This window comes from Cervus canadensis, chromosome 10 (genome assembly GCF_019320065.1).
Source record: "Cervus canadensis isolate Bull #8, Minnesota chromosome 10, ASM1932006v1, whole genome shotgun sequence".
Taxonomy (NCBI): Eukaryota; Metazoa; Chordata; class Mammalia; order Artiodactyla; family Cervidae; genus Cervus; species Cervus canadensis.
In genome coordinates, this window is record NC_057395.1 from 60,969,348 (window position 1) to 60,991,349 (window position 22,002).

At 49.0% G+C, this 22,002-nt stretch overlaps 1 protein-coding gene across 8 annotated transcripts in view; it reads left to right on the forward strand.

Moving 5' to 3' along the window:
• DNMT3B (DNA methyltransferase 3 beta) overlaps positions 1 to 22,002 on the forward strand; it is a 34,978-nt gene that overhangs the window by 8,266 nt on the left and 4,710 nt on the right. For 2 of the 8 annotated variants that reach the window (XM_043479100.1, XM_043479101.1), the window contains exons 2-19: positions 4,110 to 4,290; positions 5,023 to 5,084; positions 6,546 to 6,653; positions 7,544 to 7,669; positions 8,303 to 8,512; positions 9,495 to 9,653; positions 11,945 to 12,052; positions 12,883 to 13,024; positions 14,595 to 14,720; positions 14,833 to 14,877; positions 15,968 to 16,047; positions 16,350 to 16,462; positions 16,822 to 17,005; positions 17,488 to 17,572; positions 18,445 to 18,590; positions 18,895 to 18,985; positions 19,297 to 19,445; positions 20,465 to 20,550. In XM_043479100.1, the coding sequence (XP_043335035.1) occupies positions 4,116 to 4,290; positions 5,023 to 5,084; positions 6,546 to 6,653; positions 7,544 to 7,669; positions 8,303 to 8,512; positions 9,495 to 9,653; positions 11,945 to 12,052; positions 12,883 to 13,024; positions 14,595 to 14,720; positions 14,833 to 14,877; positions 15,968 to 16,047; positions 16,350 to 16,462; positions 16,822 to 17,005; positions 17,488 to 17,572; positions 18,445 to 18,590; positions 18,895 to 18,985; positions 19,297 to 19,445; positions 20,465 to 20,550 (2,195 nt within the window). In that variant the 5' untranslated portion in view covers positions 4,110 to 4,115. Of the gene's footprint in view, positions 1 to 3,498; positions 3,945 to 4,109; positions 4,291 to 5,022; positions 5,085 to 6,545; positions 6,654 to 7,543; positions 7,670 to 8,302; positions 8,513 to 9,494; positions 9,654 to 11,944; positions 12,053 to 12,882; positions 13,025 to 14,594; positions 14,721 to 14,832; positions 14,878 to 15,967; positions 16,048 to 16,349; positions 16,463 to 16,821; positions 17,006 to 17,487; positions 17,573 to 18,444; positions 18,591 to 18,894; positions 18,986 to 19,296; positions 19,446 to 20,464; positions 20,551 to 22,002 lie in introns of those variants that run through there. The other 6 variants (XM_043479099.1, XM_043479098.1, XM_043479105.1 and 3 more) reach the window with 6 other exon arrangements.

Sequence of the window (22,002 nt, forward strand, 5' to 3'; positions counted from 1 at the left end):
CCAGCCTCTGGGAAAGGGTCAGAGTTCACCTGCGTCACGAGGTTGGACCACCACCTCCTGTGAAGGTGAACACTCAGCTGGTGTTAAGTCCCTCAGCCATACAGCTCCTAAAGCTCCTGGAACGGATGGTTCATTGTTCACAACTCTTCTCGGGCACAACAGTTCAGGCACGTGCCCTGGATTGCCTGGGCATGAGTTTGGCACTGCCACTTTGCTGGGTGACTTAATTCATCTGAGCCTGTTGAGAGCAGGTAGATGAGAGGACTTGCCTCGGGTTGGGGTGGGGGTTAAGAGGTGTCAGTTCTGCCTTTAGCAGACAGGAGGGGCCTGGGACGTGCTAACAGCCAAGTGGCAAGTGTCCTGGAGCTGGTGTGTCAGCCCCTCTGGGAAAATCCCTGGGAAAGATGCCACCTCTCAGGGTTGGGATCCCTCTAGATAAAGGAACTGGCTTGTGTTGGGGGCCACATTATCTGGGAAATACCAATTTTGACTCATTAGAAGCTAAACAACTTCATGAGGGAGATGTATTATCTACCATTACAAACCAATCCCTGGTGCTAAGATCTTCCTGTTGCCAAAAGCATGTGGTTAAAATTCACACCTTCTTCCCTGGGAGCATTCTTTTGAGTGAGTACGTATTATGTTGCCTAACCTCAGTTTGCTCATCTGTTATACAGGGATAACATTAATGTTATGTAAGGATTAAGTGAATTCATACAGGTAAAGCACAGAAGGGTGCCTGGCATATGGTAGTAAATACTGAGAAAAGTGATCAAGATTTGTGGATCTTCTTGAGGACCAGATGATTACTTATGGAAGCCTTTGAGAGAAGCCTTCCTTGTTTTGACCTGTGGTTTCTGAAATCTGAATATGTGATGGGGCTTCCAGGTTGAGGGCCTAACAGTAGCACATGCCTGCAGCTGTTTGGGTCATGTATATAATGTGGAGGAGATATATAATGTGGGTAAAATGTTGAGGAATCGAGCTGGGCATCTTTAAATCTTGCCAGTTCTGGACTCAGGTGTGTGTGTGTTGTAACTAGTGAAGTGAAAGTGAAAGTTGCACAGCCGTGTCCGACTATGCGACCCCATGGATTATACAGTCCATGGAATTCTCCAGGCCAGAATACTGGCATGGGTAGTTGGCTTCCTACTCCAGGAGATCTTCCCAACCCAGGGATTGAACCCAGGTCTCCTGCATTGCAGGTGGATTCTTTACCAGCTGAGCCACCAGGAAGCCCAAGAATACTGGAGTAGGTAGCCTAGCCCTTCTCCAGCTGATCTTCCCGACCCAGGAATCTAATGTCATTGCAAATTCTGGTTGGTGAAAACTACAGGGAAGGAACTTTTAATGAAATCACATTGAATGATGCCACTGGAAGTAAGAATATTTTACCTACCTAGCTCACCCCAGGGCACCCAGGTAGTTGGTCTTAGAGCAGGTTGGTTTCCTTCCCTGAATCTTCCTCCAGTCCCTGTGGGTTTGGTTCTAGGGGCAGAATTTTTCCTGACTGTTGAGATCTGGCTTTGGGAAGGAGCTCTGCTCACCTGTCCATCCCTCCAGCAGGCTGGCAGACAAGTTGGCACTGCTGAGGCCCCAGGGAAGCCTGAGGTGGTTAGTCATAGTTAATCATTGTCTGCTGTGGGCTGCAGGCTCCAGATGGGTCTGTCTAGGAGGGAGATTCCTGTTGACCCAGGTGGGGACTGTCTGAGGGAGCTCTGAGCCCCGCATAAGAGGGAAGCCTTGTCCCTAGACTTCAGCTGCTGACCTGCTCCCCGCTCCTGACCGAAGCCCTGTCTTCAGTCTGCCCCTCTCCCCTCCCCAGAGCTCGCTGTGGAGCCTCCTGCTGTCTTGCACCCCACAGCCAAGTCTCCCACCCTCTGCCGGGCCATCGAGGTGACTTAGTTCACTGGTTTGGCCTGAGGCAAAACACTGGAAATTAATGATTACTCTGAACTACACTCCAGCAGTTTTCCTGAGATACTGGCCACTTGGACTGACAGGAACTGGTCATGGGGTCAGACAACCTGTTCTTCCGGGTCAGGGCTTGAGAGTAAAAAAGGGCTAGAGAAGCAGCTAATCAGGCTGGGTCAGGCAGTCCTCCCTTTCCTTGGGGCTGGTAAGATTCCTTAATATGAACTGAGTGAAAATACACCAGGAACTGTGAACCTGCACACTCTGGACCACTTGGGTTAGTTAAACGCTCTATTATCAGTGTATGCGTTTGTGACCCAGGCAGTTTTGTTTTTTTTTCCTTTTCATTGATCTGCTCAAAATCCAGCTTGCAGAATTTCTGTCAAACCCCGGGCTCCACAGCGAAAGAACTAACCACTGGACTGCCAGGGAATTCCAAGGCAGTGTTTCTTTAACTTGCATATTGATTACCAAGGGATCCTGTGAAAATGTTGATCCTGATTTAGTAGGTGCCTGAGAATTCTGCAGGATGATTCCGTGGTCCCTCTGCCTTGTGGGGAGTATCAGGTTTACTTACCTGGGGGATGGACTGGTTCCCAGTGTGGAATTGAGAATCCATGGTGCTGCTAAGTCGCTTCAGGCGTGTCCGACTCTGTGCGACCCCGTAGACTGCAGCCCATCAGGCTCCCCAGGCTCCCCCGTCCGTGGGATTCTCCAGGCAAGAATACTGGAGTGGGTTGCCATTTCCTTCTCCAATGCATGAAAATGAAAAGGGAAAGTGAAGTCGCTCAGTGTCCGACTTGTAGCGACCCCATGGACTGCAGCCTACCAGGCTCCTCCATCCATGGGATTTTCCAGGCAAGAGAACTGGAGTGGGGTGCCATTGCCAGGACATTGCATATCCACCCGGGGGCGCTGAGAAGTTCATCAGTGAGCCCTACAGCGCCCCCTGGTGGGTGTGCTGGCAGCATCCCCACTGCAGCTCACAGCCCTGTAGCCTAGATGACGGTTCTAGAAGGTACCCTGGGAGGCTTGCTTGGGTCATTGGGTACTATGTGGTGAGTCTGTCTCCATGATAGGGAATACAGGCCAGGAGTGCTCAGCGCCCATAGGCAGCTGTTAGCTGGGGAAACTTCACAAGCAGGGTTCCAGGACCAGGAGGCTGTGGCACCAAATACTTCACCTCCATTTGGGGCTTCATCCTTCCTCTTACATGTGAGGTTTTTATTTTTGATGTTAAAGACTGACCAGGTCTGTGGGTCAGTTTACCTGTTCTATAAAATGGGCCCACAATCACATTAAGAGGAATAAATGAGAGCAAGGTGCATGTTCTTGAGGCCAACATGTTGCAGGCAGTAGGGTCAGGTCAAAGGTAGCCCTCCAATGCATGCCTGAAGACCTGGCTGGAGCTGGTCTTAGCTTAATAGCCTAGTGATGATGCACTTACCAGGGTGGACAGGGGAGGGGAGGCAAAGGCCCAGAGGTGGGGTGGGGTTGGAGCAGATGGGGAACATGTTCCTGGATAACCCGTCCCAGTCCTTCTCCCTGTGTCTCCTCCATTCCTTCCCTTCTTGGGAACTTGGGACTCTGAGCCCCAGCTGGTAAGGGAGGAGGAGAGTGAGCGACAGGCCAGCAGACCAATGGGCCCCCGAGGTTGTGATGGGGCGGGGCTTGTGCTGCCATGGAGAGGAGAGAAGCTGTTCTGTGGGGGAGGAGGGGACGGTGGGAAGAGGACCTGGAGATTGAGGGGAAGGGAGAGAGCAAACAAAGGGGTCAGGAGGGAAAATAATGCACTGACTTCCCGAGGCCCTGCAGAGACTGGGCAGGGAGAGCGCGCCAGGGGCAGAGGGGACCAAGGCTGGCGGCAGGCAGGCCGGCCTTAGATGGCATTGTTTGAAGTGGCCGGCTAATTGCACAGAGCAGCCTGAGCCTCAGACCACGGCCCAGCCCCCTCTTCTGTCCTGGGTGCTGGCTTCTGAGCCTTCGGGTCGAGTGGCCACATGGAACCAAGTCCCGAGCCTCCGAGTTTGGTGAGGGGGGCAGGCTCTGGGGGGCGGCCTGGGTGGGGTCCTGAGAACCACTGACAGGCCCTCTCTTGGCCTGAGGACTTGGCTACATTGGCAGAGGTTTGGGGGCACACTACCCCCTTCCACCCTTGCATCTCTGCTACCCTCCTCACTCTGGCCTTCCGACAGGAAACAATGAAGGGAGACACCAGACAACTCAACGGAGAGGAGGACGCCAGCAGGAGGGAAGACTCCATCCTCACCAATGGTGGCTGCAGCGACCAGTCTTCTGACTCCAAGGATGCGCCCTCGCCCCCGATCCTGGAGGCTATCAGCACCCCTGAGATCCGAGGTGGCAGAGGTGGCAGAGGTGGCGTGGCCTGTGGGCAGGAGGGGTGGGGAGGGTGGTTATGGTGGACCACAGCTGGGACACGGGCCCCTGAGCAGGCTCAGGGCAGGCTGTGACGACCTGTGCCTCTGACAACTCCTGCCCCAGCCCCAGGGAAGGTAAGAGCTGCTGCCTGTTCTCCTGTCCCCTCCGCTGGGACAGAGTAGGTGACCCCAAGCCAATGAGCCCTTCTGTTCCAGACAAGGGGGTGGACACAGCACAGGTAGACTGGGGTCTTTGACACTTCTGTGGGGGACACCCCTCTCCCCTTGCAGCTTGGCCTGTCATTTTTCTGGGAGGAAACAGGCAGCTAGCATCCCAGGCTTGCTGCCAGTCTCCCACCCTCTCTCTTGCCCTCCCCTCTGCTGCTCCCAGATCACATCACCTGGGATCCTCCCTGCTGAGATTTTCTGGCCCAGCTGGTTTGGAAATCCCTGTATTGTCTCATCCTGCTGTCAAGCGAACTCTTCAAGTTACGCCTTCCCATAGAACTTTCTAGAGTGTGAAAGTATTCTCTTTCTGCATTGTTCACACAACAGCGAGGAGCCACATGTGAGCACTGGGTTGCTCCTTTAGTAGAATTAGTGGCCACTGATTTGGGCAGCATAGGAAGGAACTGTTCAAGGGCTAGAAGTTAACCCCTGAGGATGTCAGTGGGTTTAGGGAGACCAGGAGAGCCCCTTCCTCACAACAGACTCTGGTTCTTTCTTCCAGGCCGCAGATCAAGCTCACGACTGTCCAAGAGGGAGGTCTCCAGCCTGCTAAGTTACACTCAGGTACTGGTTCTGTGGTCACGTTTCTGGGATTCAGGGGAACTCTATGGTTTGCATATTAAGTAGGGAACCTGAGGCCCACTTAAACTGGTGGCTAGCAAATACTTGCTGAATGAGGAATTTCAACACTGCTAGGTACACAGAAGACTTAGAACAACCTCACTTAGAATGGCATTTGCTGCTGTCACATGCTGAGTTTTTGAAATGAATGTTTTTCTCAATCTGGATGATCAATTGGACTGATAAATTTATACTGTAACAAGATTTTTTTTATCCCCGAAAGGAATCCAGCTTGCTCATGGTATGTTTTGAATTTGATCTATTTTGGAATTTAACATCTATTCATGAGTAAAATGAATGTATGATTTTATTTCTTATAATACACCTGTGTCTGGTTTGATAGCAAGATTGTGGCCCTGTGGCCTCAAGGACTTTTTTTCCTTTTGGAAAGAACCTGCCTGCCTTATTAGGGGATTTTCAATAATCACTGAAATCTTTTACCAATGTTGCAATGGCAAGGTTTCTACTTGATTACTTTTTTCCAAGTTGTAGCTTTTCCATGTTTTTTTTTTTATTCCTGACACTATTTATGCCTTCTGTTTTCCTATGAATCATATTAGAGTTTTGTTAATTCAGTTAATTTTTTCAAAGGATTGGTATCAGGCATTGGGGACAAAGTCACGGTTGAAAGTTTTAGACAATGAAAACTCCCCCTCATACGGCTTGTCTTGTCCTCATGGAGGACCACCAGTGGGCACCCAGATAATGAGGATCAGGAGCTGTGGGGACCCGGTAGGGACAGCACTGGAACAGAGGCTCAGAACAGCTATTCTGATCTTTTGGAACTTCCTCTGTGCCCTGCCTTGCCAAGCATGCATTACTTGATTCTCACTATAACTCTGTTGTGCTATAAGGGAAGAAACATTGTACTAGTTTTAAAGAGAGGAATGGATCCACTCAATACCTTAGTTGGCAAGGGAAAAGTCAAGTTCTTCACACGCTGGCCAGACATGGGGCCACTCCCCACCTCTCTGGCTCTTGTGCTCAGTTTTTGTTGGGTTTGGTGTGCAGCATGGGACGTGTACTTCACACAGGACTGGTGCCATTTCTTCTTGGTTATTGTATCAGGAAGCATCTTCCTCAAGCCTGTTTCTCCCAGATGCTGTTAATTGTGGAAACTGACCAGGTCTCCCTGCTGGGCATAGCAAGTTAGTCTAACCATGAAATCATGATTTTTGAATTCAGGAGAAACCCCAGTGGAATTAGAAAACTAAAGAAAAGGTGTCAATGCAAAGGGCATCGTGAAGCCTTTTGTGCCCATACCTATAAAATCTTTTGAACAAAATGAGGTTGCAGATCTTTAAAGTCACTCAGACCAGTATTGCTTTCAATATGATTGACTCTTCATTTTTAAACTATTTCGGTTATACGACACCTAAAATTCACAATTTTTCACTTATAAAGGACCTGACGGGTGATGGAGATGGCGAGGGAGAAGACGGGGATGGCTCTGACACTCCAGTGATGCCAAAGCTCTTCCGGGAAACCAGGACTCGGTCTGAAAGCCCAGCTGTAAGTGTCTACCCCTGAGCTGAGGCACTTCAAACACACACATGCCTGCATTGAAAGCCTTGTCTAGGATCTCCCTGAGGAACTTTGAACAAGTGTTCTGAAATTGGAAAATGACAGCAAACCTCATTAATTATGATGGTGATGGTTTTCACATGGCAGTTCTCTACTTTTCTGGGGAGCATTCTAAGAAGTGCCGAGGGGTATAGTTTACAGGTGGATGACTGTGGTGCAGTTACCTTTGGGACCGAGTTGCTTATGTAGGTGGATTCTATGACTAAAAAGTCTGGAAATGGGAAGGCAGTTATTGCTCATGGTCACCCAGCCTGCTGTTAGAAAGCAGACTGACACTTGGTGACCATGGCATGTGCCATTGATAATCTTATCCAGCACATGATGTGTATCGTCCTGTTTTTTTTTACAGATGACAGAAAATGTCAGTAGTTTACCCATGGTTAAGCATTAACTCTTGTGTGCAGGATTTGAACACGGTTTGCAACACTCAGGCTCATGCCATTTTGAGAAGAAAGCCTGAGGGAGTTCTCATCTGTCTTGAAGAATGCAACAATTGTAATAATGCTTGCAGAAAAGAAGTCTTTGGGAATAAATGTGGATTTTATTTGTCAGTTCAACTTGCAGGTGCCAGTTTCAGCTGTACCAGGCCAAGTGGGACCTGCTGTGGATTGTCAGGCAGCCCTGCCAGCCACGCTGCCCCCTTATTCCACTTACTAGGGTATTCAGGGGTGGGAAGTGACCAGACCAGAGCGACTCAACCACTGCCTTCACTCCTGTTGGCCTGAGGCGGCCTCTCAAGTCTAGTCCTCTGGGCCCACGGGCTGAGCCCCCTGCCTCCATTCACCAAAGGCCTTGTGCTTATCCGCTCTTGCTTCCAGGTCCGAACCCGAAATAACAGCAGTACCTCCAGCCGGGAGAGGCACAGGCCCTCCCCACGTTCCACCCGAGGCCGGCAGGGCCGCAACCACGTGGACGAGTCCCCCGTGGAGTTCTCAACTACCAGGGTTGGTTTCCCGGATGCTCAGATCCCTAGCCCCCCGCCCAGTCTCTTAACTGGAAACTCTGCCCCTTTCACCATGCCAAGTGGCTGCTATATATTTAACCTGCTTCCTTTCTTCACACTCCTCTCCCTTTCAGGTTCCTGCCTTTCCTTTCTCTCCTGGGAGCTGGCTAAGCTCTTCCTAAGCCTGATGACTTCTCTCCTGGCCTAATCCCTAGATGGAACCCTGGTGGGAAGTACAAGGATTTCCTGTGGACTAGGTCCTTACACTTCCTCAGAATAAGCTCACACCGCTGATTTCAGAACTATCTTGTCTCCCTAGTATCTTCAGTAACTCTTTTAGAGCCAACCCCATGGGTAACAGCAAGTCTCAACTCCTACGGCAAGGCTAGGCACCAGGAAGCCCTCTCTGAGCATCACTTGTTATCCTGTCTTGGTCCTTAATTCTGTCCTTGTTCTTCCGGAAGTTGTTTCTCTCCCCACCTAAGAGACACGTACTTGTTCCTGGGAAACTATCCCTGTTGGTCTCTGTTCCATGAACTTATGTCTTCACTCTGCTTCACTTCTGCTGGCGCCTCTGTCTTTGGTCACCGCCCCGGTCTGCTGTGGCCCATGCTGTGCGTCCTTGTGTTCACAGTCCCTGAGGCGACGGACAGGATCCTCTGCAGGCACGCCGTGGCCGTCCCCTGCCAGCCCCTACCTCACCATCGACCTGACAGACGAGGATGTGGTTCCGCAGAGCAGCAGTACACCCTACGCCCGCCTGGCCCAGGACAGCCAGCAGGAGAGCATGGAGACCTCGCAGGTGGATGCAGAGAGCAGAGATGCAGACAGCACTGAGTATCAGGTACTACTGGGAAGGGCTGAGTACAGCGAAAAGTTACCCAGAGGTGACTTATGACTTGTCACTTTCATCACAATAATTGATTCATTCTCCAAGTGTGTTTCCATGTGTTGAGTGGCCCTTCCTGTATCCTTATCTTGACATTAACTCAGGCACCAGATTAGTTTGCCTCCTATTTTTTTCTGAACATTATTACATCTTTGTGCTTAGAAATGTATATACATAGATAATTCATAATTCTATTCATCATGTATGTGCGTGTGTGTATATATATATATAAACACAGTTTTTGATTGGCTTCTTTTCCTTAGGAACTGAAGTTACCTCACTTTCATGTCTAATCCATCGAGTTTTGTTCATCATCAACCAGTTGAGCTTGTTGGCTTCACTCAGGCTTTGCTACATATGTATTTCCCTATGTATGTACATATAGAAATCTGTTTTCTGAGTACATGACTTCAGAGTAGATCTTAAACATTTTAATAGCTTGCATGATTCCATGGGCATCTCCCCTTTTTTTGTTGTAGCAAGTATTTTATGTGCAAAATTTTTCTTTTTTCATTTTAATGACTTGTACTATCCCATTTGATGGCCTTTGGGAATATCCAGGATTTTTGCTGAATTCTTCCTGTGAGTTTTCAGGTTTTTTTTAGTTTGCAGTTTAACATGTTTCCCAGATACAAAGTCAGATGTTACAGGTGACATACTGTAGGTCCAATCTGTAAAAGCCCATGTTTTTGTCATGCAACAAAACCTGCCCATCCTCTGCTCCTTATTTTCAGGCAGTTCTTCTGAGTTTTCAACCAGGAAGTATTGGAGGGGGTAGGGAATTTCCTGAGGAACTCTGCCTGCACTTGCAGGAAGCCCTGTGCTGGACTCTTAAGGCAATTACCATCAGGGTCAGTGGAACAGGGAAGGTTTTTCCTCAGTCCAGCCAATCTGTCTCATTGTGATTTTTTTGTTCATGTGGTGTTTCTTCTTGCAGGATGGGAAAGAGTTTGGAATAGGAGATCTTGTATGGGGAAAGATCAAGGGTTTCTCCTGGTGGCCTGCCATGGTGGTGTCCTGGAAGGCTACCTCCAAGCGGCAGGCAATGTCTGGCATGCGGTGGGTCCAGTGGTTTGGTGATGGCAAGTTCTCTGAGGTGAGTCCAGGGTGAGATGGACCTTACTTAATGGGCTGATGGACAGAGCCAGGGTTTCCTTCACTTACTTTTACAGTTGCCCTTTAACACAACAGCCTGCGCTCTGCGCTGGATGTGGCTCAGTGACTCCATCTGTCCAGAGGTTCACATCAGCTCAGAGCTCTGATCAATGACAAATTGGCCTCCGGTTTATTTCTCTGTGGCAGTCACCAGTATAGGTTCTGAGGGGCGAGAGTGGCCACCTGGGAAAATACTCTCAAAGTATTCCATCTGAGAAGCCTGAAAGAGATAGGAAGGGGGTGTCTCTGACTCATTTATCCCTGGGGTCCAGGGCATCCCTGGCTGGGTTTATTTTTTTATTTTTATTTTTTTTTTTAAGGGTTAATTTCTTTAATTTATATAAAGTACAAAGACAACCTATTAGGAAAATGAACAAAGGATAGCAACGGGAAATACAAAAACAGAGAAAAAATGATTAACAAATAAACATGCAGAAAAAATGTTCTGCTTCACACATGATTAAATACATGCAAATTAAAATAACTACAAAATGCCTCTTCAGTATGTTAGCTGCTTGGTCATGTCTCTTTGCAACCCCATGGACTGTAGCCAGCCAGGCTCCTCTGTTCATGGAATTCTCAAGGCAAGAATACTGGAGTGGATTGCCATTTCCCTCTCCAGGGGATCTTCTCAACCCAGGGATTGAACCCAGGTCTCCTGCATTGCAGGCAGATTCTTTACCAGTGAGCCACCAGGAAAGCTCAAAATACCTCTTCTGATGATTAGATTGGCAAATTTTTTCCCACTATTTTTTTGTTTTAGAATGGTATTGTTGTTGTTTAGCCGATAAGTTGTATCCAACTCTTTTGTGACTCCATGGACTATAACCCACCAGGCTTCTCTGTCCATGGGATCTTCCAGGCAAGAATACTGGAGTGGGTTGCCATTTCCTTCTCCACCTGGCTGGGTTTAGAGATGAATCCAGGGTTGCTTGGTGACAGTTATGGGAAAGTCGTTTGGAGATTTCAGCGTTTCTTAATTATTGATATTAGCCATTTAAAGCTTATTTTTCTTACTGAGAATCTGTGTTGGGGATGAATCAGGTTGATTTGATTCTTCCACCTTTGAAGACATCTTCTTAGACCCCAGGTTTTGATTAGAATGCAATGAACAATACTTTTCCTGTGATGTTGTCTTTAGCTCATCCCTCAGTGTGTCCAGAGGTTAGGTGAGGAACAAGTTCGCAGGTTGGCAGGGATGGAGGCAGATCTGGGAATGAAGGACCAGCTAGTAAGTTGAGACTCTGGTTTTCTCACTGGATCTTTCCCATTAGCAACATTGTTCTCAAAGGGTAACAATTATGACCTGAAGTCTCCCTGATAGGGAGAGTTCACATGTAGAGGTCCTCCTTGGCCAGCAGGGGGAGCCAAAGGACAAATATCTGGGACCTGTGCGCCCCCTGAAGCATCTAATTCTAAGAATGTGGACAATGACTTGTGTGAAATGAAATGAAAAGAAACATGGAAAGTTTGTAATTTCTTTGGCGAGTGAGACATAAAATCAGACACAACCGCATCTGATTCTAGTAAGATGCTGTTGTCTTAGCATTACAGGATGTGATTGCAATATGGGGCCTGCTTAGGCTGTAGGCTATATTGAAACAGTTTGGCCTTGCGGTGGCACCTGCATTTCCATGCACAGCTGTTGAACCCCAGTTTCTTTTCATCAGTGGTGATGACAGCCCTATGGGTGACCAGACTTAGAAATGTAAATAGAGGTGATCATGAGTGCCAGCACTGAGGAGAATGAGACATTTTATGTCTCTTGAGCTCTGAAACCTGAATGCCCAGTTTCATCTCATCATTGGCAACCTGAATGGTTCATGCATGACCTGGGGACGTGGGAATGAGACTTTTAGATCATTAGCCCCAGTGGAATTCATGTATCAGCAAATCATAATTACTAAAAAGAGCTTAACTGTGTGCCAAGTACTATTCTCTAATCCCATCCCTTAGCTCAATTAATAAATGGCTGAAATAAATAGTAAATAGTAATCATAGCTATTTGTCATGCTTAGGAAGGAGGTAAGAACATGTGCCAAACCCTTTGAAAGTTGGAGCATCCATGGCAAATAGTAAAACTGAGCTGCAAGGGGGCCACGCCAGGGACTATTTAGGTCATTTGCTCTTAAAATATCTGTAAACTTGATCCCCAGAGATAAACTCAAGAGAAACCAAGGGCACCCCAGATACAGGCTGTGGGTGGATGTTGATGACAACTTTCTCTTCTAGATTCCAGCAGATAAGTTGGTGGCATTGGGATTGTTCAGCCAGCACTTTAACCTGGCGACCTTCAATAAGCTGGTCTCTTACAGGAAGGCCATGTACCATGCTCTGGAGGTAACTTGGCAGTGGGTGGCTGGCCTGGCCCCAAGAATGGGATTAAAGCAAGAAACATACAGAAAGCCAACTCAATTCACAGTGTGGCCAAGAATGACTTGGAGGGGACCTGGGCAGCCAGTGGGAGGAGGTTAAAAGACAGTGGTCTAATGGGCTATGCTGAGAAGAAGGAAGGGGTTTGAGACTGTCCATAATTTCCCAGCGCTGCCCCTGTGTCCCGCTGGTGTCTGTCTGAACTGTGCTCAGAATGAGGAAGGAGGAGCCCTGGGAAGGAGGAGGCGATATCAGCATTAGTGAGCAAGCTTTTTCAGAGCTTGTGGTTCAAAAGGCCAAGACTATGCAGCTGCTGAGGTCAGCTGCTTCCTCCCCTTGTCCTTGGGACCCGTCAGGCTCTGCCTTTCCTCTACCTTCACTTAGGATTTGCAGGCATCAGAGTCATCTGTCCAGCATGGGTGAGACCAAGCACTAGGCTTAATTAGACATCATTAAGGCTTCACCTCCACACCTTCATTAATAACTTGGAGCTTTCTCAGAGACCATGAGCCAGCGCTGACTGATACTTCTCCTGTAGCGAAGAGTGGCCCAGCTAATTCTGAGCTGACCATCCAGTTCTCTACAGGGAAGAGATCATGTTTGGTGCCTCTGCGGGGACACTGTCCCTGCTCCTCCCTCCCTGTCACATACCACAGCTCAGGACAGCTGTCCGACTATGAAAGGGCCCAGTGTGAAGGGGAATGAGGCCCCAGCAAGGGGAGGCCTGGGTGGGGCAAGCCAGGCAAATACCCACCCCTCCTATTTATCAGATTCTATCTCTATCTCTATCTCGGCAGAAAGCCAGAATCCGGGCTGGCAAGACATTCAGCAGCCCTGGAGACTCACTGGAGGATCAGCTGAAGCCCATGTTGGAGTGGGCCCATGGAGGCTTTAAGCCCACTGGGGTTGAGGGTCTCAAACCCAACAACAAGCAACCAGGTGAGAGTGAGTCCCTGTGGCACACCCCGCCGCTGCTGGTGAGGGCTTCCTGGGCGGTGCAGCCACGCCTGCTGCCTCTCACCTCACCCCGGCTTCCCAGCAGTCAGCTATCCCTGGCTGGCTAGTTAGTTTTTTCCCCCAAAACAACCCAAACATTTCTAGTTTCACTGGCTACTTTTCCTGCTAAACGGTCAAGTACAAATAACAAAGATTGAATCTGTTCTGAAAGCTTCAGTAAACAGACTCAAGGTGGAATGTTCACTAGCACCTTATTTTTTTTTTTTTTAAGGGGAAAAAATTAAGCTCTGCATATTGGAGAAAACTAGACACCCCAAATCTAGGTCACCTCCCTTTAGGAAGGGGCACCATCTACCCTCATGTTGACCAATATCGCAGTGCCTCCATATTTAGACAGCTGCTTTCCTGTTGTCTCTCCAGAAATCCAGGATGTGTCTTCTCATCCTTCCATTTAACGCAGTGTTCTCTGTTCTGTTTTGTCCCTCCCCCCCAAAAAGTGGTTAATAAATCGAAGGTTCGTCGTACAGGCAGTAGGAGCTTAGAAGCCAGGAAACACGGTATTCCTTCACCATCTTTTGACTATGCACTCTTTTCTCTGCACTTTCTTTCAATCTGTTTGCACATAAAGTACTCTGAAAATAATCAAATCTGTTTAAAAGTCACCCTGAACTCTTACCTCCCCCTTCACTCCAACCCTCACAACTGCCTTCCAGGTGACTGTGGTTGGGTGTGCACCTCCTTCCAGCTCTTTCTATACACTGGTTGGATTCCTGCTTTCCCTTCATTTTTCAATATTTATGGTATAAGCACTGTTAAATGTCATTTTTTCACTGAAGTGTCCTTATGATATTAATGGCTGTGTAATTTTCTCTCCTAGGGACAGAGTCAAATTAAACTACGTCCCTTAATAGATTATGCTGTGTAGCTTGAATAAAACATAGAATTTATAGAAATAAAAACAGTAGCCACCTCAAAAAGCTTAAAGTGAAATTAATATTGATCATACACTTAATCTGTTTCCAGCATTTAGTATAAAAAATCATAGTCTATTTTCCATAGCTTATTAAGTGTCTTAGAACATCTCAATTGGGACACTTGAGTTTTCATCACAAACAGTTGATCTCTGTTTTCACCAATGTCCAACTTGTTCCAAATGGACTAGTTAATGGGATCTATCAAAAGTTTTAAAATTTGCATCAGAATTAAATTAAAACCCAGTCCCTCAGCCACACTGGTGAGATTGCCAGTTCTCAGTAGCTACCTGTGGCTTTCAGCTTATTAGAGATCTTGGGCAGAGTCGGTTACATCTGTAGACTGAGCTGTTTTTACTTCCCTTGTGCTGGATCTAGAGGAGGTATTTTGCACCTATAGCTGTTTGAGGTCCTGTTCATTGGTTAGGCACGTGAGTTTCAGATAACTCATCCAAGTTGTCCATAGAGGGGCCATGTGACACCCAGCGGGTCACAGCCGGGTGCAGCTAGCACACAGGGTCCTTTGCTCCCAGCACCCTCCTCCCACCCAGCCACGGCTGCCTTCTCCTCACCTTTCACAGAGAATAAGACGCGGAGACGCACAGCTGATGACTCAGCCACCTCTGACTACTGTCCCCCAGCCAAGCGCCTCAAGACAAATTGTTATAACAATGGCAAAGACCGAGGAGAGGAGGACCAGAGTCGAGGTGACTATGGGGCAGGAGGCTGGGGGTCCATCCAACCTCAGTTGGTTGTGGGCAGGTAGGGAGGAACAGCCCGCACAAGGCTCTCTGACCTTACCTTGTCTTTTCTTAACAGAACAAATGGCTTCGGATGTTGCCAGCAACAAAGGCAATCTGGAAGGTAACGCCCTCTCCCTTGCTGGCTTCCCTTCCTCAGTGGTGCTCCCAGCTAGTGCTCCCGTGCTGCTGGTCTGCCCTGCCCTGCAGAAGTTAACCCCAAGCCTCGACCTTGGGGCGAGGTGTAGACACCTACCTTACTCAGGTGCTACTTAGAGTGAGTTGCCCGATTTTCACAGAGGATGATTCACGAAGGATGCTTGGGGACAGGAAGGAAATGACACTTGGGCCAGGAGAGGCACAAACCTGAAACCACGATCTGTGGCCTCTTGAGCCCCCTGAATAAGCACTGCAACTGGCTCAGAGGTGGAAGACTGTCATTCTCAAACCAGCTCTGGTTCCTTTGCCCTGGCTGGGAACCCAGTACACTTCTAAAGGACCTCGGAATGTGTAAGGAAGGCTATCTGTTGCATCCTCAGCCCCATGTCCTTTAGTCAACATATGAAATGGTTAGTCACTTCAGGGTCAGAAAACCACAGTTGCTGACCCAGGGAGTCCACCTTTGGAGCAGACCCTGACAATCCTTAGGACGCGGACCCATGATCTTCCCTAGCCCTCAAGACTCCTTCGGCCATCTGTCTGCTTCCTGGACTGGCGTGGGGTGAGGGTGCTTGGTATTCGATAGGCCTGGCCCACTTGGTCAGATCTATAAGACCCGCTGATGGGACAGGAGGCAGGAAAGCCTAATAGGAAAAGGACCCTGGCTCTTGAAATCACAGATTACAGGCTGTGTGTAGGATTGGTCACAGGCAAGTCCTATCCTAGGACAATGGGCAAATTGGCATGACCACAAATTGAAGTCCCAGTCTGTGAAGATTTTCATACCAGACTCTCCAAGCATATGCCTCTGCTGGTGCAGCTACTTGTTCTTTGCCCCCCAGCACACCTAGGTACCCCCCCACCCCCGCCCCCTGCGTCTTCCTTCTGGGCCGATCCTTTGCCTGTCTTGTGGCACCTTCTGCTTGGAGCTGTTGATTTAGCCCTCTCCATGTGGGATCGAGGATGGTTCCAGAGACAAATTGTTGCATAATCCTAGCATGGAGTAAAGCGCAGTGAGACCCAAGGCTTTAGCAGCGGCCTTGTCTTTCTTACAGATAGCTGTTTGTCCTGTGGTAGGAAAAACCCCGTGTCCTTCCATCCTCTCTTTGAGGGTGGGCTCTGCCAGACATGCCGGGTAAGTCCAATCCCCACCCTGAACTTTCCTGCCCCTTGCCTGCTCCGTGACTTCCCACACTTACTCAGGAAAAGCCTCCCGAGTGTAGGCAGCAGGAAAGGTTCTAGGGGAGCCGATCTCCCTACCCTTCCCTCCCAGGGGTGCTGGCCTGCAGACCCGGCCAGTTGTCCCTGTAAAGAGCACCAAGCCGCCAGGTCACCAAGCCACTGTTGTGTGGCTGCGTCCGAGGGCAGCTGAGCCAGCCGGGCTTGGCTGGCTGTCCCCAGTCTCCGATTTCACAGGTGTTTCTCTCTGGCTGCCAGGACCGCTTCCTTGAGCTCTTCTACATGTACGATGACGACGGCTACCAGTCCTACTGTACCGTGTGCTGCGAGGGCCGCGAGCTACTCCTATGTAGCAACACTAGCTGCTGCCGGTGAGCCACAGAGCTCCCCCACCGGGATCCAGGCCTGGGGACCAGCGCCTCGCTAACCTGGAGCCAGGACCCGGAGGCAGGATTATTCTGTGGGGTCCTGTCCTTGAAGTGCTTGTGCATCCCTACAGTAGAACTAGGATGTAGGGACAGGCTTGGCATGACTCTCCATCAACCCCAGAGCTCAGCCAATTCTGGGGATGGCATGGGTCGCCAAGAAAGACACAGGCCTTCCCGCCCATGGGGAGGGCAGTTAGGGGCCTGAGAAGGTTTCAGCCAGCACGAGCCATCTCCATGGGGAGGGTGGGTTTGCAGGAGAGCCATCGGATGACAGGCACCCTCCTCCCCGCTGCCTGGCACAGGTGCTTCTGTGTGGAGTGCCTGGAGGTGCTGGTGGGCGCGGGCACAGCGGCGGAGGCCAAGCTGCAGGAGCCCTGGAGTTGCTACATGTGTCTCCCGCAGCGTTGCCACGGCGTCCTGCGGCGCCGCAAGGACTGGAGTGTGCGTCTGCAGGCCTTCTTCACCAGCGACCCTGGGCTCGAATACGTAAGCCTGGCGTCCGCCCCAGTCTGTCAAACAAAGCTCCGCTGTCCAAAGGAGCATCTGAGAGCTCAGGCTGGAGACCTGGCTAATGGTCCCGGGTACAGTTCCCAGGCGGCTCTGGGGTTCATCCCTCCCTTCCTTGGCTTGGGTTTTCAAGGGCCTGCTGAAGAAATAAGATGGAATCGACCCAGTCTTAGTTTTAGTAGAACTGCAGCGGGGAGGGAAGCCTTAGACTTACTCTCATGTCTGGCAGAAAGTGGCTTTTCCTGGGCTGCATGCTGTGGTTCATGGAGGAACACATGTCTGGAGTAGTGTCAAAGTATCATTACTCCATGTCCTAAGGGTAGAAGGGTCATCTGTGCTGAAGCTCCTCAGGGCATCCCAGCTCAGAAAGGTTAAAACACATGGCTTGTAGCCCTTCAGGAAGGCCAGCCCCACCTCCACAGCTTCACCTCTATGACCTCTTTTTTTAATTAACCTGGCAGGAAGCCCCCAAGTTATACCCTGCGATTCCTGCAAACCGAAGGCGGCCTATTCGAGTCTTGTCACTGTTTGATGGAATTGCAACAGGTGAGTTTAGAGTTCACCTAGAGATGTTTACCTGCCTCAGGTATCTGATTTCAATGTTAGGAAAGACTCCTGGGATTACCCATTGGTCACCTGTTCTGAGAAATCCATTGGTTCCTTGTTTCTCTCCTTGAACTTCTCCATCATTTCACCCAACTGGTCCTCCTTTAAAGGCATGGATTTTATTTTTTATTATGTTTAGCAATCTTGGGAAATTATTTTCTGTTTCATATCATAGATATATTGGAGATTAATTCTGAACTCATCACCTAGTATCTTGAGTCTTGGTTCCTTCCCATTTCCCCCAGGTTTCCCATGTGTAAAATTAGCATAGCCAACATGTGTTGCCTCTGGGGGCTTTGCCTGATTCATTTCTCAGAAGTGCCGTGTAATATATTGTTAGGAACATTTGCCTTTTACCAGAGTAGGAAGCAGTGGGAATCAGTTGCTGTGCATTTAGCATCACTTGTATCAATATGTATTTTTGTTCACCAGTGTCCCCCTGCCTAAAATACTGACAGCGTTAAAAGACTACCAGATCATCACCAGTGGCTTGTTTTCCCCTCCTATTTGTGTTTGTACAATGGCTTATTCCCACTATAGCTCGCCAGATTTGAGGCTTTGCCTTGCATTTGGCTATGCACCAGTCACTTTTATTACATAACTGCCAGTGGACACAGCAGAGGGTCTGGGGAGCCCAGTTTCATTGCTGTCAGCACGGGTTCCCTTGAGGACTGCCACGATCTTTATGTCTCTGGTCTGAGTTCTGAAGACTGTCTGGAGATGGCTTCCAGACAATCACTGGAAGGATGGGCCCTGGGCAGGACAATCCTGACTCATTTTCTCTCCCCCTTGACAACCCCCCCACCCTATAGGGTACTTGGTCCTCAAAGAACTGGGCATCAAAGTGGAGAAATACGTGGCCTCTGAAGTGTGTGAAGAGTCCATTGCCGTTGGCACCGTTAAGCATGAGGGCAACATCAAATATGTGAATGACGTCAGGAACATCACAAAGAAAAACGTGAGGGAAAGACCCTGTTCCTCTTCTCCCTGAACCCCACACATCCTTACAACCAACTGGTCACCGCCTACCTGCCCAGGGTTGTGGCAGAAGAGCAGCTTTGGTTACAACTTGAAAATCCTTCAGATGTAAATCAATCTCAGAGAAGCCTGAGCTTTTGGATTTCTTGGGTCAAAAGTGAAGTTAGGAAATTTAAATGACCAAGCAAGACTTGGAAGTGGGTTTTCTTGTAGCTAGTTACCTGGAATCCAGGCTGTTAATCTCTCCATCCCCAGCCCCAGCCCTGACTGTTTTTCTTCTGCAGATTGAAGAATGGGGCCCATTTGACTTGGTGATTGGTGGAAGCCCGTGCAATGATCTCTCCAATGTGAACCCTGCCAGGAAAGGCCTGTATGGTGAGCATCCCTTCTCACATAGACCCCAAGAGACCCTATGTCCCCTGACTGCTGGATAGGAAGAGTGCCCTGAGGAGGAACTGTTATCTTCTGGCCAGCTGTACTTGTTGGCTTTGTTCATGCCTCATTGTGACTCCTCAATTCCCAGAGATAAGAATGAGTCTCACACTGCTGATGTGTCTAGAGGGTAGCAGGGAGAGGGGACAGTAAGTCATCAGCATAGCTAGTCCTTGGGAATACATTGTTCTTACTATGGAAGACTGGGCTGAAGGGTTTGAATCTGGCTTTGCCCTTGTCTTTCGTGGACTCAGAGGGCACAGGCCGGCTCTTCTTTGAGTTCTACCACCTGCTGAATTACACTCGCCCCAAGGAGGGTGAAGACCGGCCTTTCTTCTGGATGTTTGAGAACGTGGTGGCCATGAAGGTTGGCGACAAGCGGGACATCTCTCGGTTTTTAGAGGTGAGGATGTCTGGAGTCTTGATTCTCAGGATAACACAAATGGGAAGGCCCTGCTGGCACTGGGGTGAGGGTTATTTCCAGGGTTGGAATTGATGGTTTCCCATGGAGGGCGTGGCTAGTTCTGAGAGTATGTGGGAAATGTTTGATCTCTCGCCTCACTCCAAACCCACTGAAGTCAAGATGATGAAACTAGCATACTTTTGGAGGCACCATGAGAGCGGACCAGACATTTTTACCAGAAATTTTCTCTCCTGTATGTTCAGAAATTCTGCTTTAGGGATCATAAGCAAGATAATTACCTACTGCTTAGTATGCATCAAGCATTGTAGTAAATACTATAAATGTATATATATATGTGTGTATATATATAAGGGCTTCCCAGGTTGTGCTAGTGGTAAAGAATCTGCCTGCCAATGCAGGAGGTTTTGATCCCTCAGTCAGGGAGATCTTGAAGAAATGGCAACCCACTCCAGTATTCTTGCCTGGAAAATTCCATGTACAGAGGAGCCTGGCAGGCTACAGTCCATGGGGCTGCAAAGATTCAGACAAGACTGAGCACACATACACACACACATATACACTTACTTCCCCCCGACTTTAAAGCCTCTGTTCTGCTAGGGAGGTTCTGGAATTGGTTGGTCCATTCCTCATGCCTTGTGAACGTTGGCCAATCAGTGACAGAAGGCAGATTTTGCCAGCACTGCATTTCCATAACCAGGACCGCATCCATTTTGCTGGATTTCAGTTTTGAGCTGCCTTCACCACCCATACCCAGAGCTTCTGTAATGATCTGACATGCCAAGGAAATACCGCCTCTTAGAGTAGCCAGCCAGTCTGATCTGGTCTCTTGCCGCACCATTAACAGAGAGACACAAGCTTGGTCCTTCAGACTTTGAGGGGTGGTCAGTCCCTTGCCTGGCAGGAGTCATAGCTCCCCCACAGTCAGGGACAGCCATGTCTCCAGTGCTGCCTGCATTCTGCCCTGGGCTCCCAGCAGCTGCCCTGCTCTCTCCCCACAGTGTAACCCAGTGATGATTGATGCCATCAAAGTGTCTGCTGCTCACAGAGCCCGATACTTCTGGGGCAACCTGCCCGGGATGAACAGGTAACAAGGGGCTCCCAGTGGGACCAGTAACAGCCAAGTTAAATATAATGGTTTGAGCCATAACCACCAACTCTTAGGAGAGAGACACATTGGAACCTTGTATAAAGAGCTGCTCTGCTGAGAAAGGCCTCACCCTCTGCTTCAGACCAACCCTTAGTGTTACTGTTGAAGCCTGTTAGGTTGTAGAGCAACTGCCTGAGACTCAGGCCAGGATTCCACAATATACTTTTCTCCTGCTCTGCCCACGAGCCTGGTGTTTAAACCTGGTAACTATGTGCTGGAGCAGGCTTTGTTGCAGCCAGGGACACTGATGCTTCTCCACTTCCCTGTTGTGGTCCATTGGGAAATGAACTTTCCCAGTCTCCTTACCTCCAGGATGAAGTGATAATCCCTGGACCAGACCTGAGGTAACCAATCAGGTGGCAGAGCTGAGCTGAGATAACCATCAGTAGCCCAAAGCCTGTCTTCTTTGGTTTTTCTTAACTGAGTTCTTTACCCAACTTTACATTAGTCCTGTCATGTTGAAAGCCAAAAAACAAGTGGCATGACTGACGATTAATTATCTCTTTCATGTAGCTTCAGGGAGAACAGTCTGCTAATTAAGATACCAAATGTGATGATGATAGGACTTGCAAATGAATTAGCTTCACAAAAAAGATTCTTTAAAAGGAAGTGTTGGAAGCATAACTTAGGCATTTACGCAAAGTGTGGACAGAGGTGAGAAGGTACTGGAATAGCTTGGAATTTCTATTGGGTATATTACATTTTCATTTGGCTAATCTGCCTGTCACATGGAACAGTGTCCAGGTCGGGAACTGCTTCTTCATTCCACTCCTTCGCTCTCACTCTGCCAGACGCTGTAGTCCCTGCTGCCAGTTGTTCAGTGACAATGCCAGTCTTGGCTCTAACAGAGCTGACCCTACCAGTGGGGTAGGCACAGGGAAGACAGATGAATTCAGGGTCAGGGCTGGAGGGGGCACTGGAAAAGTTGATGGGGAGGCTTCTTATCCCAGCAGGACCGGAAGAGGAGGAGCCAGAGGCATGAAGTTCAGAGTGAAAAGGTCAGGGATCGCAGTCCAAAAAACAGTGTTCTAGGACTCAGGAAGAGGAGGGTGAAATGGGCCAAATTACATGAGGCCTGTAGTCATGGCAACAGTTAAATGTACTCTGGCTCAGGGAGTTCAGGTGAGTTTTTCGGTGCATGAGATGTGTTTCTTGTTCTCTGGGATTTCTGGTGGAAGAATAGACTATTATGAGAACAGACGTGGGGAGGCAGCTCAGACGTGTTTCAGAGGAGGACAGCTCTGTGCTTGTGTCGGTACCAAGAAGTACCATCCACGTGCACTAAAATCGGTGAGCGTGGCGTCCTGTGCAGAGAGGGGTCAGATTCTAGATACTGGGATTTGCAGAACTTCGAGTTGGGATGAGCAGTGAGCTGCTACAGTTGGGATC